General features: G+C 41.0%; 1 protein-coding gene across 2 annotated transcripts in view; it reads right to left on the minus strand.

Annotated features, from left to right (window-relative positions):
• Positions 1 to 546: 546 nt before the first annotated feature.
• GAB3 (GRB2 associated binding protein 3) overlaps positions 547 to 17,430 on the minus strand; it is an 80,867-nt gene continuing 63,983 nt past the window's right edge. For both annotated transcript variants that reach the window (XM_058658504.1, XM_058658503.1), the window contains exons 9-10: positions 3,069 to 3,188; positions 547 to 1,976 (exon numbers count right to left, since the gene is read on the minus strand). In XM_058658504.1, coding sequence (XP_058514487.1) covers positions 1,860 to 1,976; positions 3,069 to 3,188 — 237 coding nt within the window. In that variant the 3' untranslated portion in view covers positions 547 to 1,859. The remainder of the gene's footprint in view (positions 1,977 to 3,068; positions 3,189 to 17,430) is intronic.

Raw genomic sequence — 17,430 nt, forward strand, 5'->3', positions numbered from 1 at the left:
ATGTAGGAAATGTAGCTCCTGGCTTTTCTGGCTTTGGACCAGCCCAGCTCCAGCCATTGTGGCCATTTGTGAACCACGGGATGGAAGACCTTTCTCTCTGTCTCTACTTCTCTCTCTAACTCATTCCAAAAAAAAAAAAAAAAAAAAAAAAAAAAATCTTGGGGGAAAAAAGAAACCGTGCATCAGAACCTACAATGGCCTCAACTACACTGATTCGCATAGACCAGCATTTTCTTAGCTCTTAGCTGCTCAAATGTGTCTTCTGACTGCGGGTATAATGAAAAATCAACAAGCGACATTAAACAAAACACATGCCCAATTGAGATGTTCATTGTGGGTCCCTCTGTCCTCAGGATCCATAAAGGAAGGCAGATGGAGAGTTGTGAACTCCCAGGACCCAGACATTTCTCAAACAAAAGAGAAAAACTGGCCAGGGGACCTAAGGATGGAATTCACTGTTCCTGATTTCGTTTCTTTTCTTTTTTTCTTTTCTTTTCTTTTCCTTTCCTTTCCTTTCCTTTTCTTTTCTCTTCTTTTCTTTTCTTTCTTTTCTTTTTTTTTTGTCATCTCTCATTCAAAACCTGCTTAGGAGCATCACAGGACAGCCAGGGATGACTTGTGCCTTCCATGAGGTGGCAAAAAATCTATCTGGCAACATTAGCTAGCTCATATAAAAACACATTGCATAGTAGTGTGATCCAAGAATGGATTTCACACCAATACATCTGAAGGTATTTCTAAATGCAGTGATGGAAGATGCTAGTGTTTTAGCCTGATCAAGCCCTCATTAGATATGCACACATTTCAAGCATCAAAGCACTGGTTTCAATCTCTAGAAAATGGTGAGAAGATGGTGACTTGTCCTGTACTATAGGTGTTTCGCACACATCTTCAAGATTGACCCAATACATCAATTTCCTCAAAACCCTAGGCTGTGTGAGAGAGTGGAATGAGCTCACACTTGGTAGCCTGGACAACTCTGTTGTAAGCCTGCTTCCGTGGTTTAGCTCTGGCACTGTTCTCTGGCAAAGTGTTCCTTCTTCCAGTTTTCAGTTATGTTTTTTGTTTTTCCTTAAAATGGGAGTGACTGTGTCTGGCACATCCAGCTCCTGAGGTATTTTGAGAAGAGATGACATGATGTCTGTGAAAGCACACTTGGAAAACGTTAGCAAAAACAGAATCCCTGGCTACAAGTAGCCGACTACTGACTGTGTCCTTAGAGCATGGAACTCATGGCCGTTGTCACTTGAATTCTTTCTTTGGGGATGTAAATGATTGCTCTGATGAAACCTTTAGATTAAGGAGGGTGCATTGTGCCACGAGTGCTAGGCTTGATCTTTTCAACTGTGTTTTTGGAGCTTAGGTCAAGATAACCTCCAGCAATCCCTTTGTTAAGTTATGACTGTGATCAAAAGACATGAGAAGTCAGAATTTCAGACGTTGAACTCAAATGATGCTATCTTGTTGATTGTGATGGTGGCCCCAATCTTTACTCAGAATTCTCCTTTGGGGATGTTTTTTAAACAAAATTTGGAGGAAAATATTCTCCCAAGTCTTTTTTGTCATTGCTGACTTGTCCAAATGAATGAAGTTTTTGTATTCCAGTCTGTAGCTGTGGAACCCTCAATGTCTGCCTCCTGTGACTGGGTACTGGCTTTGTAGTTGCAGAAGGGAAGAGCAGAGAGTGCTAGGTGCGGCTGGCCCGTTCCGTAAAAGCTCCAACTAAGACCACGGAAAGTCCACATTCTCTCTTAGTTCCAACCTCCTGTGTTGCCCAGTGGGATGGTTTCAGCAAAAAAAAAAAATTTAGACTGAGCCCCCAGTTTCTTTGCTGGGAATGTGGCCTGAGCCTCCACCTCTCATACTTTTGATTGCCTCTCATCCGTCCACTCCTGCTTTGTGTTCTGGAGTGCTTGTGTCTTCTGCTCATCCACTTGCACATAGTCTACTCTTTGCTCTTCTGAAAGGAGAAGTTTCTGAAGAGGGGAGAACAAAAAGAGTTTTGTGACATCTCATTTAACAACTGGGAAAATGTTAAGCATTCAGCTTGCTTTTTGAGACACAAAATGAGAGAAACCGACATATGCCAATCCTAAGGATAAAAGAGGTCTCCTGTGAATCTGTTGTTGCATCTCCTCTGCCAGGAGACTGGAATGGCTCAGACAGGAGCTTCTGTCACAGTCTGGACCCTGCACTGAAGACCAGCTGGAACACAGAGGCTCTGGGCTACAACAAGCTAAGGGTCCCTGGTGCCATATGCAGCTGAGTGCAGGTGCTGCTTTTAACTGATTTGAATGGCTTTTGTGTGCACTGCTCCACAGCAACCTGTTGATTAGCTGGACTTGGCTTGGTTCAGGGTTACAGAAGGATACCAGAGATAGAAGAGATATAGAGGTTTTTCAGTGAAACAGGAGGAACGGCTTGCAGAGTTTGTTCTACATATGCAAATGTACACAGACTCACAATGTACATTCTGGCCAGTACATTGTTAGTTTTCACCAAGATACATTTGTAGGCACAGTTTGTATTATGATTATCCTTTGATCCTGAATAATTAGGTGTCATCTATTTGTTCTGGGCTTCACATTGTGCAGTGGGTGATACTAATAACTAGACTTGCCCTTGATGGAGGTGTTATTATTTCTGTCCCCTATGTTCTAGGCAAAAATGCCATCCAAAGGAGACCAGATTCCCCAGTCTGGCATTCAAGAACCTGTACTGAAGGGCTCCACTTCTAGCTGAGGACTTTCACCACTCCCTAAAGTACAGCCAAATGAGACTAACATCTGTTCTCTACACTTGGACTGTTCCCTGCATTGCCCTCATCTCTAAAAAAAGTTTCTTATAGTACAAATTGCGAGGAGCAAACACACAAAGTTCATATTCTTGGAGGAAACACAGCAGTATTTCCTTCTCTCTGCGATGAAGATTCAGGTGACTTTACACTCTTCATTCTGTCTCAGTGTAATTTCAAGACCGCTAAAGAGGGCAATCATGGTTCAACCATCAGAAAAGTCTGCGATAAAGTTCAATTGCCTGGGAATTGTTAGACATAAATGTCTTCCTACCTGCTGTCCAGGGCCTGGTGATGCTGAATTGAAGTCCAAAGCCAAATAATCTAGGCTGGATTTCTTGGTCCATGTGAGAGCACCACCACCACTCAGGGAGTTGGCTGTCCGGCGTTCCTCCTAGGAAGCAACATCACAAGGCTCAGGTGAATGATGCTTCCCCAAAGCCTCCTTGAAACAAGAATTTCTCATATGGGTGCTCCTGACCCATGACACTTAAACTCATTAAATTTCTAGTAAACGCGTCCCTAAGATAAATTTCATAACACAGTTAAAACCCAGATGAGGCCCATTGCTTTCCCTGCCCCAAGTGTCTTCTCCTCCCACAAGAGGTGAGGTACAATTCTGTTTCTGTCACTCCTTTTACTGTTCTTTTAAAAATGTTTATTTTTTTATTTGAAAGGCATAACCAGAGACACAGAGTGACAGAGAGAAATAGCTCCTATCTGCTGGTTCACTCCCCAAATGGCTATAACATTCATGTCTAGGCCAGGCTGAAACCAACAGCCAAGGGCTCAATCTGGGTTTCCTGCATAAATATCAGGAACCATAGGACTTGGGACATTGCTGCCTCCCAGGTGCATTACAAGGAATCTTCCCTGGAACAGAATTCAATCCTATAGGATGCATGTTCCCAAACGGTATCTTAACCACTGTGCCAAGTGCCTGGCCCTCAACCCTACTTTGATTTTTAAATACAGTTTTCTGACTGTGTAAGCATCAGGCATTCTCAAACAGCACACTGTTTAGTTTTGCTTGGCTTTACAGGTCATAGTAACAGAACTAGACTGCATGTGTTTTCTGTGGCTTTGACTTTGGTTCATATTGTACCTTGTATAGTCACGTCAATGCATTAGTCCCATTTAACTAATTTTCACTAGCAGGTCATTCTGTCATGTGACTTTTAAAAAACCATTCCATTAAGAATCTTGACTGAATTTGTACTGTAATACTGCAACAAGGTGGAGGAATCCACCATGGGGGGGAGGGCATGGGGAGGGGTTGGGGGAATCCCAGAGCCTATGAAACTGTGTCACATCATGCAATGTAATTAATTAAAAAAAATAGTTAGCAGTAAAAAAAAAATAATAAAACCATTCTGTTAGCAAAGGGCATGAGCCGTTTCCAGTTTCACACCCTTTGACAAGTCATGCTGCTACATGCTACAAGCATTTGTGCACTTGTGGGAGAATTTTAGCATGCTTCCACAGAAATAGGATTGCTCAGTTATAGGATGCAAGCACCTTCAAATTTACATGCAATCACCAATCCATTTCTCAGAGTACTTGTGGGGGAAATGCCAACCTACATGAGTCCAGGAGTGTATCAGACCAACACTTCGCACTGCTACAGACATTTCAATGTTTTCCCAACCCAATGCACATGAAATCACATCTTAGTACTACTTGATTTTCTGTCCCTATCATTATTAGCTTGAACATGTTTTGAAATGTTGAAGGGTCACTTTATTTTTTGTCTTTCGTGAATTTTCTCTTTGATTTGGGCTAAGTTTTATAACTAAAGTATTGATATTTTTCTTATTTATTCTGATTACTTCCTCAGCTGTCTTAGAAAATAATCCACTGAAACTAGAACATTGTAGTCTGTGACTGCTTTTTTGGGCAGATTTCTTTTGGTAAACAGAAGTTATCACCTGTCATGTACTATGACAATCTTTTCCCACAGGGCACATGCTGGTGTTGTCCTGAAGGACTTTTCTCTATGTGGAGACTGCCTTTTATTTTTCTACATGTTTTTTCTGAACTCTTAAACCTTTGGCCTTTATGTTTAAGGACTTGAACTGACATTACCACACAGTGGTAAAAGAGGGATGCAATTCATGCCTCTGTTTTTACCACATGCCTAATCATCCTTTCCCTGTAATATAGTCAGACAGGGAGAAGGGAAATCCCAGAAACAGATTCAGAATGTCTGGGATGATTTTGGTCCATTGGTTTTATTCATGTGTTTTAGGATCAAATTCAAAATTTCTCTAAAATCTGTTAGGGATTTGATTGCACAATGTTGTTACTATTTGAATCTTCCTATTCAGGAGCATGGCCTATCTTTCCATGTATTCGTGTGTCTTCAAATGTTCTCAGTATAAGCTTCGTCATTTTTTTCACAACATTATTATTAGGCTTTTATTGCATTTATACCTAAAAACTGCAAGTTTATAGTACTATAAAAGTTAGCTTAGGGCCTGGCATGGTAACCTAGTACCTAAAATCCTCACCTTACATGGGCCATGATCCCATATGGGTGACCGTTCATATTCCGGCTGCTCCACTTCCCACACAGCTCCCTGTTTGTGCCCTGGGATAGCAGTGGAGGATTTCCCAAAGCCTTGGGACTCTGCACCTGTGTGAGAGACCTGGAGGAAGCTCCTGGCTTCAGATTGGCTCAGCTCTGGCCATTGTGGTCACTTGGGAGTGAACCAACAGACAGAGGATCTTTCTCTCTGTCTCTCCCTTTCTCTGTAAATCTGACTTTCTAACAAAAATAGATAAATCTTTAAAAAAAATAGGGGTTGAGGGACTGGAGGGAAAACAGTGAGCTGTGCATGTGATAAGCCAGGAGCAAAATCAGTTCTGGCTCAGCACATTGCATTGGCCAAACAGGGAAATCAGTACCAACTTGGCATCCTATGAGTTCCAACAAAACTAGATCTGGGTGTCCCTCAGACCTAAAGGCCAGCAGGTTCTGGCAAGAACAGCACCCAGTGATTTAGGACAGCAGGTGTCTGCCTAATCCTCAGCATTACTGGAGCTTGGAGTAGGAGAAAGACTGTCAAGGCAAGGGTGCAGCCACAGCACGGGATCTTAGGTGCTAGAGAGTGGTGAGCCAGAAACAGGGGCTACGGAGACCATGGTAGAAGCCTGATACAAGAGCCCACGAATGAAACTTGCTGGAAGAAGTGGCATAAATGACTGAAAATAAAGAACCAGATGCCAAATACAATCAATAAAACTGACCTGTAGACTAGTGGGCAGCACATCTTAGAAACCAGCCCTAACAAGATGAATCTATTAGCCAGAATAGCAATGACCAAGAGCAAAAGACAGAGGCACAATGAACATTATTTATGCCTCCCCCACAAAGGAGCAAAAATCTTTTTTTTTTTTTAAAGATTTATTTTTATTACAAAGTCAGATATACAGAGGAGGAGAGACAGAGAGGAAGATCTTCCATCCGATGATTCACTCCCCAAGTGAGCCGCAACGGGCCGGTGCACGCCGATCCGATGCCGGGAACCAGGAACCTCTTCCGGGTCTCCCACGCGGGTGCAGGGTTCCAATGCATTGGGCCGTTCTCGACTGTTTTCCCAGGCCACAAGCAGGGAGCTGGATGGGAAGTGGAGCTGCCAGGATTAGAACCGGCGCCCATATGGGATCCCGGGGCTTTCAAGGTGAGGACTTTAGCCGCTAGGCCAAGCCGCCGGGCCCGAGCAAAAATCTTTGTCAGCCTCAGAATTAACTGAGGAAAACACAGAGAAAATGAAGGATAAAGAATTTTAAAAACTTGTTATAATGAGAAGCACATACAGGAGTCCAAGGAACTTAAGGAACATGTCACACAGGAAGTAGCAACACTGATACAAATCAAGCCGAATTATTAGAAATGTAGGACACAATGGAGCAAATTAAAAATTCAATAGAACACCTCAATAATAGAATGAGTAAGGCAGAAGAATCTCAGAATTGGAAGATACTTCTTGCCACAATGGGGAAAAAGTTTAAAAGCTGGAAGCAGAGCTGGGTCAAGCTAACAAAAATATTTAAGAATTAACAGACACTATTAAAAAGCCAAATGTAAGAGGTATACGAGTTCCAGAAGGCACAGAAAGAGAAGCTGGGTTTAAACATGTATTCAATGAAATATTACATGAAAACATCCCTAATACGAAGAAAGAATTGGAAAATAACATATAAGAGGGGCACAGGACTCCCAGCAGGACTGGCCAAAGGTGGTTATCGTCACAACATGTGATAATCAAGCTCTTTTCAGTTGAACACAGGGAAAAGATCCTTAAATATGCACATGAAAGATATCAATTAACATTTAAAGGAGCCCCAATCAGACCTACAGCTGACCTCTCAGAGGAAACTCTACAGGCCAGAAGGAGAGTGACATATTCCAGATTTTAATGGAGAAAAATTGTCATCCCAGAATAAATTACCCAGCAAAACTTTGTCTTTAAAAATGAAATCAAAATCTTCCACAGTAAATAAAAGCTCAAAGAATTTGCCGCTTCCAGACCTGTTCTACAAATGATGCTTAAAGATGTCCTATTGATAGATAAAACGGAATGGCAAGTAACAAAAACACAGGCAAACCTGGAGAACATCCAAGAAAAAGGACAACAGAAGACTAAATCAATGAACAACCCATTGCTAAAAAGACAGGACCAAATTACCACCCATTCATATTAACCCTGAATGTCAATGGATTAAACTCATCAATCAAATGTTGTAGATTAGCAGACTGGATCAAAAAACAAAATCCATCTATCTGTTGCCTACAGGAGACACATCTCACCAACCAAAAATAGGCGGAAAGTGAAAGTGAAAGTGAAAGTGAAAGTGAAAGGATGGAAAAGGATTCCAGGCTAGTGGAAAGGAAAAGTGAGCTGGCATAGCCATCTGATATCAAATAATATAGACTTTGACATGAAAAACATTAAAACAGATGAAGAAGGACACCACATAATGATCAAAAGGTCCATCCAGCAAAGAAGATATCACCATAATAAATGTCTACACACCAAATGCTAGGACACCTAATATGTGAAATAAATATTAATGAACTTAAAGGGACAAATTAGACTCCAATACAATCATAGTGGGTGACCTTAATACATTAACATCAATGGACAGATCAAAAAACCAGAAACTCAGCAAAGAAACAACAGAACTCACCCAAAATCTAGAGCAAATGGACTTACTTGATATCTACCTAACCTTTCATCCTACAGATAGAGATCACACTTTTTTTCCATCAGTACATGGAAACTTCTCCAGAATTTATCATGTTATAGGCCACAGAACAAGCCTCAGCAAATAAAAAAAAAATCAAAATTATACCATGCATCTTCTCAGACCATCATGTAGTGAAGCTAGAGACCAAGAAGTCAAAGCATTCAGGAAGACTTGCAGACACATGGAGACTGAATAATATATTAATAAATGAGCAATGGATTACAGAGCAAATCAAAGGGGAAATTTAAAAGTTGCTTGAAACAAATGAAGGCATCAACACAACATTTATTACTTATGAGACATGATCAAGGCAATGTTAAGAGTAAAATTCATCTCAATCAATGTTAACATTAAGAAACTAGAAAAGCATCAAGTAAATAAGCTAACTTTACAGTTGAAGGAACTAGAAAAGCAATAACAAAGCAATCCCAATATTAGTGGGAAAAAAGAAATAATCAAAATAAGGGAGAAAATAAGCCAAATAGAGACCAATAGAACTATATATAAGCTCAATAAATCAAAGAGCTGGTTCTTTGAGAAAAATCAGCAAAATAGATTCCCCACTAGCCCAACTAATTAAAAAAAAGCAGGTAGAAGATATGCATCAATACAGCATCAGAGACCTGAAAGGAAACATAATAACAGATACCTCGGACATACAGAGAATTATTAGGAACGATTACAAGAAACTATATGCAAACTAATCAGAAGACCTAGAAGAAACAGATAGATATTTGGACACATACAATCCATCAAAATTGAATCAGGAAGCAATTAACCATCCAAATAGACCTATAATATGGATTAAGAAGAAATTGGTAATTAAAGCATTCCCAACCAAGAAAAGTCCTGGACCAGATGGCTTCATTGCTGAATTCTACCAAACATTTCAAGAAGAACTTACCCCAATCCTCTGCAAGCTTTTCCAAACAATAGAGAGAGGCAATCCTTCCAAACTCTTTCTATGAGGCCAATATCACTTTAATAACAAAGACAGATAGAGAAACAACAGAAAAAGGAGAACTACAGACCGATAACCCTGGTGAATACAGATGCAGGGATCCTCAACAAAATACTAGCCAACAGGATCCAACAGTACATCAGGCAGATCATTCACTTAGACTGGGTGGGATTTTTCCCAGGCATGTAGTGATAGTTTAATATTCTCAAATAAATAAATGTGATACATCACATCAATAAAATGAAAAATAAAAACCATATGATCATCTTAATAGACGCAGAGAAGGCATTTGATAAAATCCAACACCACTTCATGCTGAAAATCCTAAGCAAGATAAGCATAGAAGGAACATTCTACAACATAATCAAAGCAATATATGAAAAACACAATACCGGCATCATTCTAAATGGGGAAACATTGGAAGCCTTTCCACTAAAATCTGGAACTAAACAAGGATGTCCACTTTCACCACCGTTATTCAATACAATATTGCAAGTCCTTGTTAGAGCTATTAGGCAAGAAAAACAAATTAGAGAAACTCAAATAGGAAATGAGGAATTGAAATTGTCCCTATTTGCAGAGGACATGACTCTATACACAGGAGAACCAAAAGACTCAGTCAAGAGACTATTGGAACTCATAAGAGAATTTGGCAAGGTAACAGGATGCAAAATTAATGAACACAAATCGATGGCACTAGTGTACACAAATAACACCATGGCTGAGAAAGACATTGCAAGTACAGTCTGCTTTAAAATAGTGGAGAGGAGTCTCAAATACACTGGAAGTGACCTAACCAAAGATGTGGAAGACCACATCATGAAAATTATAAAATATTTTTAAAAAGAAGAAATAGAAGAAGACATTAAAGACAGAGTCACTTAGCATGCTTCTGGATTGGCAGAATCAACACCATCAAAATAGTCATATTACCAAAAGTAATATGTAGATACAACACGATCCCAATCAAAATCCCCACAATATTCTTCTCAGAAGTAGAAAAGATGACATAAAACTTCATCTAGAAACACAAGAGGCCATGAATAGCCAAAGCTATCCTGAAGAATAAAAATCAAGCTGGAGGAATCACAATTCCAGACCTCAAGACATCCTACAGAGCAGTGGTCATCAAAACAGTCTGGTACTGCTACAGAAACAGCGAAGGTCAATGGAACAGAATAGAAACACCAGGATGGAGCCCACACATGTACAGCCAATTAATCTTCAACAAGAGAACTGAAAATAATCCAGAGGAAAAGTCTGGTCTCTTCAACAAATGCTGCTGGGACAATTGGATAGCAGCCTGCAGAATTAAGAAGCAAGACCTGCACCTGTCACCTTAAACAAAAATCAGCTCTAAATGTATCAAGGACCTAAATCTGCACCCCAAATCATCAAAATATTAGAAGGAAACATAGGAAGCACTCTCCAAGATATAGAAACAGGGAAAGACTTCTTAGAAAAGTCACCAAAAGCACAGGCAGTCAAAGCCAAAATGAACAAATGGGACTACATCAAACTAAGCAAAGGAAACAATTAACAAAGTCAAAAAGCAACCAACAGACTGGAAGAAAAATCTTTGCACACTACACAACCAACAGGGGACTAATATACAGGATTTACAAAGAGCTCTTCAGAAACTCGACAACAAAACAAACAACCCTGTGAAGAAATGGGTGAAGGAAATGAACATTTTTTTTTCAAAGGAATGAATTCAAATGGCTAATAGACATATGAACAAGAGTTCATGCTCCCAAGCTATCAGGGAATTACAAATAAAAAACACATTGAGGTTCCACCTAACTCCAGTGAGACTGGCCTACAGTCAGAACTCTACTAACAACACCTGCTGGTGTGGATGCAGGGAGAAACGTAGCCTTCTTCACTGTTGGTGGGAGTGTAGGCTAATACAACCACTAATGAAGTCAGTATGAAGAGTGCTAAGAGAACTGAAAATTGATCTACCATATGATCCAGCTATCCTGCTTCTGGAAATATATCCAAAGGAACTGAAATCTGCATATGAGAAAGTGACCTGTAATTGTAAATTTACAGCAGCACAGTCTACAATGAAGTGAAGACATGGAAACAACCCAGATGCCCGTCAAATGAGGAGTGGATAAAGAAACTGCGGTAAATCTGCTCTGTGGAATACTATGAAGCCATTAAAAAGAATGAAATTCTAATATTTGCAACAGAGTGGAAATTCTAATATTTGCAACAGAGTGGTCCCAACTAGAGACCATGATGCTCAGTGAAACAAGTCAATCCCAAAAGGACAAACACCATATGTTGTCTCTGATTTAAGGCAGCCTTCATGCAAAATACAAAATCAATAGCCCTTTCAATTCTATTTTCCCTACATATCAGGTGGGTTGATATTTTTGTATTTTCATTCAATGAAAAAGGTTTTTTTTTTACTTATTATTTTCTTCACTCACTCATAGGTCACACAATTACATCATTTGCTTCAAGAAATGTTTTTTTTTCATAGTTACTGTAGTAGAGACTATCACATACAGATGTGAAGATACAATGCTCTGTGGATCTGTTTGCAATTCTAAGATGAACTCCCAAAGAAACTGTTGTATATATATTGAAAATAGGATGCTGAACTTCGCCTACAATGTCAGGACACACTTATTGAGCTGAATAATGGGCTTAATGGCTCCCACTCATATCACCAAAAAGCTCATGCATACATGGGCAGTGCTTGTCAGATTTGGGAATTGCTGCAGAATGATCTTGCTTGGTGTTCTTGGTTGGTACCCAGTAACAGTATCCACTTCTTGTCTTTTAGGCTCCTCACGAAGCCCACATAAACATTTCCAAACCCCAGAATCCCACTTAGAATCAGCTTTCCTTTACCCACATGGAAAAGTAAAGGAATTACAATAAGAAAAATCATTCTCAAAAACAAAAATGAAGTTTTATAAGATATATTTTCTGATTTTAAATTTAGTATAAAGCTACAAGAATCGGGCCCAGTGTGGTAGCCTAGTGGCTTTAAGTCCTCACCTTGCACACACCAGGATCCCATATGGGTGCTGGTTCTAATCCAGGTAACCCTGTTTCCCATCCAGCTCCCTGCTTGTGGCTTAGGAAAGCAGTGGAGGATGGCCCAAAGCCTGGGGACCCTGTACCCACATGGGAGACCTGGAAGAGGTTCCTGACTTTGGACTGGTGCAGCTCCGGCCAGTGCAGCCATTTGGGGAGTGAATCAATGGATGGAAGATCATTCTCTCTGTCTCTCCTCTCTGTAAATCTGACATTCTAATAAAAATAAAATAAATCTTAAAAAAAATACATCATCATTATCACTACCACTACTGCCACTATCATTAAAAAAAAAAGCTACAAGAATCAAGACTATGTGGTATAGGGTCTGGGATAGACGGTACAACCGATTAGAAATTCACAGAAACTTGCTTAACTGATTTTACAAAGGTGCAAAAGCAAATCAATGAAGAAAGGATTATACTGTCAACAAAAGTACTAGAACCTTTGGGCATCTATATGAAAGGAACTAATTTTAAGTCAAAGAATTATAGAAGTAAATGTAAAGCTGAAAACTATAATAGCAGAAGAGAATCCTAAAAACATTTAAAAATTTTTTTTATTTATTTGAAATGTAGAGTTATGAAGAAAGGGATAGAGTGAGCAAGTGAGCAAGCTTCCAATCTGCTGGTTCACTCTCCCAATGGCCACAAAAGCTGGAGCTGGGCCAGTCCAAAGTCAGGAGCAAGGAGTCATTTCTGGGTCTCCCACGTGGGTACAGTGATCCAAACACTTGGACCATTCTATCCTGCTTTCCCAGGAACATTAGCAGGGAGCTGGATTGGAAGTGGAGCAGCAAGGATTTAAACTGTTGCTCATGTGGGACACCAGTGTCACAGGTGGCAGCTTTGACTGCAGTCCACAATCCCAAGTCTTTTGAAGCCAAATGCATGCAGCAAGGCAGTGAGTGTTAAAGGAGGGGGTGGACCATATTAGGTCGCGATATGACACTGACCAGCTCACAAGAGAACTGGGTCTGGGAGCAGATTCTGTGGGAGATTTGTGGATTCACCCCTATGAGGCTGCCATATCAGCTGGTTTGTTTGAGGGCTGGAAGTAGTGATGGGTTGAGCTAGCATGACCATGGAATTCACCAGCACTTTTGAGCACTGGGGTTGGGAACAGGCTGGACTGGTCCAGGCTATAGCACCTGCAGGCACACCCAAAAATTGAGTAGGAACAAGCTGGGCCACAATATGTGCTTGCACAAACAAAGGCTGAGAATTGGGGACAGACTGTGCTGGTTCAGGGCCTAACACCCATTGCCACATGTGAGATTTGTGTCTGGCAGTGGGCCTGGTGGGATAATTTGGGGAACTCCTCTGGTAGGCTATAGCTCCTGCTGGTGGGCATGTGAACAGTTGGGTGTTAGGCTGGGCAGGGCTGCTTCACTTGTGGGCAGATGTGTGGATTGACTCCGGGGGAGCAGACCAGGAAGAGCCAGGACATACCCAAGCACACTACCATGTGCAGGAGCCAGGATGGGGTGAGAGTCATGCTGGGCTAGGCTAGGCTATCACACCTACTGGTTTGTATGAAAGCAGGGATAGGGACAGACTGGGCAGAGATGGGGACATACTATGCATGGCTAGGCTGCCGTAGCCACCAATGAAATTTGGAACTGGTGACAGGTCAGGTCAGGTCAGGCCAGGCTGTAGCATCTGATGGCAAAGACCAAGATGGGGATGGGCTATGCCAGACTGGGTCAGAGCAATTATGGACAAATGCAAGATCTGTGGTTGGAGGAAGGATGGGTCAGGGAGCTAAGGGGACACCCAGCTAGGTGGCAGTTTTCACTAGCGAGCACGAGAGCTGAAATGAGGGTGGCTATTTGGGCTGGGCATGGCTTCAGCATCCCTTGTCATGGATGTGGACTGGATCTGGGGTATGCCAGACTGTGCTGGGTTCCAGCACATGCTAGTTCTTGCAGGAGGCATGGTGGGCTTACACAGGATGGCTAGATATAGGCATTTGCTGAACCACACAAGAATATGGGCTGGAACCATGGTTGGGGGTGGGCCCAGTGGGGGTTTGGGGAGATTACTCTGACTAGGCTGCTGTTCTTGCTAATATATGTGAGGGTCGAGAGTGTGGAGGGCTGGGCTGGCCTGGGCCACAGCATCCGTTGGTTTGTATATGACATGGGCTGGGGACAGAACTGAACAGGCGACTGCAACCACCAGCGTGTGTGTAAACTGATGTAGGCAGTGGGCTGAGCCAGTCCCCACACTGGCTGGCACACACAGGAGTCAGGCCTGGCAAGGTTTCTTTGGGGACATGTCCAAACCCCAACTGAACTGCTTGGATTTAGAACTCCAACCACAGGGAAAATCACAGGATATGAGGTCTGACCATGGAGTGCATGTGGCAGAACTGGGCCCCCTTAGTTGTTGAATCTGTGCAGCAGACAGCATGCCCATGCACATGGGATGCATGACGGCCAGCTCATTGATGCCTGCAGAGGACGTCTAGTAGCATGGAGGGCAGACAAGATTGGACAGCCCTCCCAGTCAAGCTTTGTGCACACTCTAAGGTGGACTCTGTCAGCCAATGGACCTTGGAAGGATTTCCTCAAATTTGGAGCAACGAAAGCAACAGCATCTCAGAACTATCAAAGCCACTTAAGCAGTATCCTCGGAGCATGATCCACATCGGGGACCCTGGGATGACATTGGGTGGTCGTGCCGCATCCCCAGGTACTGATCCAGTAGGGCTGCTGGGGCGTGGCCCTCTTCCCTTTTCTCCCCGCTTTTCCTGATATGGGAAGAAAAAAGGAGATTGGAGGCAGTTGTTTCATCCACATTGCCCCATTGCTTGACCTTCCCCACCCTAACTGATGGTCCACATGGGCATGCATCCCTCTCAACTATGTACATACCATCAAAAATAAAATAAATTTATTATTACTTAAAAAATTTATGCAAAAGTCAACATAAAAACTCAACTAAATATTGGGGAAAAGATTGAATAGGTAACAAAGAAGCAGATGAATATATGTACAACATCATTTTCATTTAAGAAACATTATTTAAAGCACAGATGATATCACTGTGCATCTATTAGAATTCAGATGTTCAAATTTAAAAAAAGCTTGGTGATATTAAGAATGTTGCCAAGGAAGTGGAGCGACTGGAATGCTAATACATTGCTGGATTGTGGGCCCAGCGACGTGGCCTAGCAGCTAAAGTCCTCGCCTTGAACGCCCCGGGATCCCATATGGGCACTGGTTCTAATCCCGGCAGCTCCACTTCCCATCTAGCTCCCTGCTTGTGGCCTGGGAAAGCAGTCGAGGATGGCCCAAAACCTTGGGACCCTGCAGCCACGTTGGAGACCCGGAAGAGGTTCCTGGTTCCTGGCACTGGATCGGTGCAGCACCGGCTGTTGTGGCTCACTTGGGGAGTGAATTATCGGGTGGAAAATCTTCCTCTCTGTCTCTCCTCCTCATTGTATATCCAGCTTTCCAATAATAATAAATCTTAAAAAAAATTGCTGGATTGCAAGATGGTCCAGCCACCATGGAAAACAATTTGGCAGTATCTTATTAAATTACTTATAAAGATAGTCTATAAAGCGTCTCATGGAGTTAAACATGTGGTTGACAAACCAAAAATCCCACTTCAGCAAATTTATCCTTGTCACGTGAGTTGTCTTATGTACAACCCCCTCTACCTCAGGTTATGGCAATGAAAAACATCTCTAAACTGCCAAATACCCATTCAGGAGCAAAATCATTCCATGTTGATAACAAATCCTCTGAAGAAATTCAAGATTCTATTTTCACAAAATCCTGTAGAAGACTTGTAAGATTAGGAAAAAGATAGGGATGTCTACTTTGCAAATATTGTTCAGCAAAGTACTGGACATTCTAGTCAAAGTAATTAGGCAAGAAAAGGAAATAAACAACATTGAAAGTCAAAATAAAAAACTGAAATAATATTTATTTGCTGGGCCTTGTGAATATGATGCCAAAAGCAAGAACACGAAAAATTATAAACTTGATTTCATCAAAATTAAAGAAAAAAACTTGAATAATGTGAATAATGAAGGGTACTGTAGCACATCTGGTTAAGCTCAGAGCCCAGATGGGCAACAGCTCATTTCCCAGTGCTCCCCTTTCAATCTAATTCCCTGCCAGTGACCTGGGAACACAGTAGAGAATGGCTTAAGTCCTAGGATCCCTGCACCCCAGTGGGATATGCAGAAGAAGCCCCTGACTCTGGCCTGGCTGAGCCCCAGCTCTTGTGCCGGCTATTTCAAGAGTGAACTGGCAGATTCAGCATATCTTTCTTTCTCTCTCTCTCTCACTATGCCTTTCAGATAGTGAAATCTTAAAAGCTAACAAACCAAAAAATCAGTGTAGTTTCACAAAAAGGACACTATCAAGAGTAACTGTTAACATAGTAAATCCTAAAGATGCTACACAACAAACTAATGATAAATGAAAAAAAAATAAACCCAACAAAGTTTCAAGATATCATATCAATACCCTAAATTAGTTTCATTTCTACGCATCAGCAATGGACAATCCCAAGGGGAAACTAAGAAAATAATTCAAGTTACAAGGAATAAAACCTCAAACTAACCAAGGACACAAAGATCTGTAAACTAAAACCTACAAAAACTGGCTAAAAGAAAGTGCAGGAGAGATACTGACATATCCATAAATGAATGTATAGGTGTCTGTAAAGATAACAATATTACTCAAAATAATCTTCCGATTCAAAGTATTAGCACTCTAGTTCCTAATAGGACTTTGGGGACAAAAATAAGAAAACATACCCTAAAATTCACATGAAATGTTAACGGACCCTACTGATAAAAAATAATAATAAGGTGGGGGGGTTACAATTCCTGATTTCAAAGCTTGAAAAGTTACTACAAAGCTTTGATACTCAATACAATATAGTACTGGTATAAGGACAGATGTATAATAAATGAAATAGAATAGAATCTAGAAATAATCACTTGCATACATGATAAACTGATTTTTGACAAGCATTTCAAGACTATTCATGGGGGGAAACTTTCTGTTTTAAATGATGAAATGGTTCTGCAAATGAATGTTGCTAATGGTTATACTAGATTGTGGACACATTTAATGGCACTGAACTATACACTTAAATTGTTAAAGTTATAAATTTCGTGTTATGTATATTTTGCTGCAGGGAAAAATATTTTTTGAAAGCTATACAAGAATATTTACAATCATTCTAACTGCCTGAAAATGTGAAACAGTCCAAATGAGTGAATGAAGAAACATGTACATTTAAATACTACTCAGCAATAAAACAGGAAAACTACTGCCACATGTAACAATTTGGATGAATCTTAGAGAAGATCCTTTGAGTGAAATTAGAGGTTTCGA

This window comes from Ochotona princeps, chromosome X (assembly GCF_030435755.1).
Source record: "Ochotona princeps isolate mOchPri1 chromosome X, mOchPri1.hap1, whole genome shotgun sequence".
NCBI lineage: Eukaryota > Metazoa > Chordata > Mammalia > Lagomorpha > Ochotonidae > Ochotona > Ochotona princeps.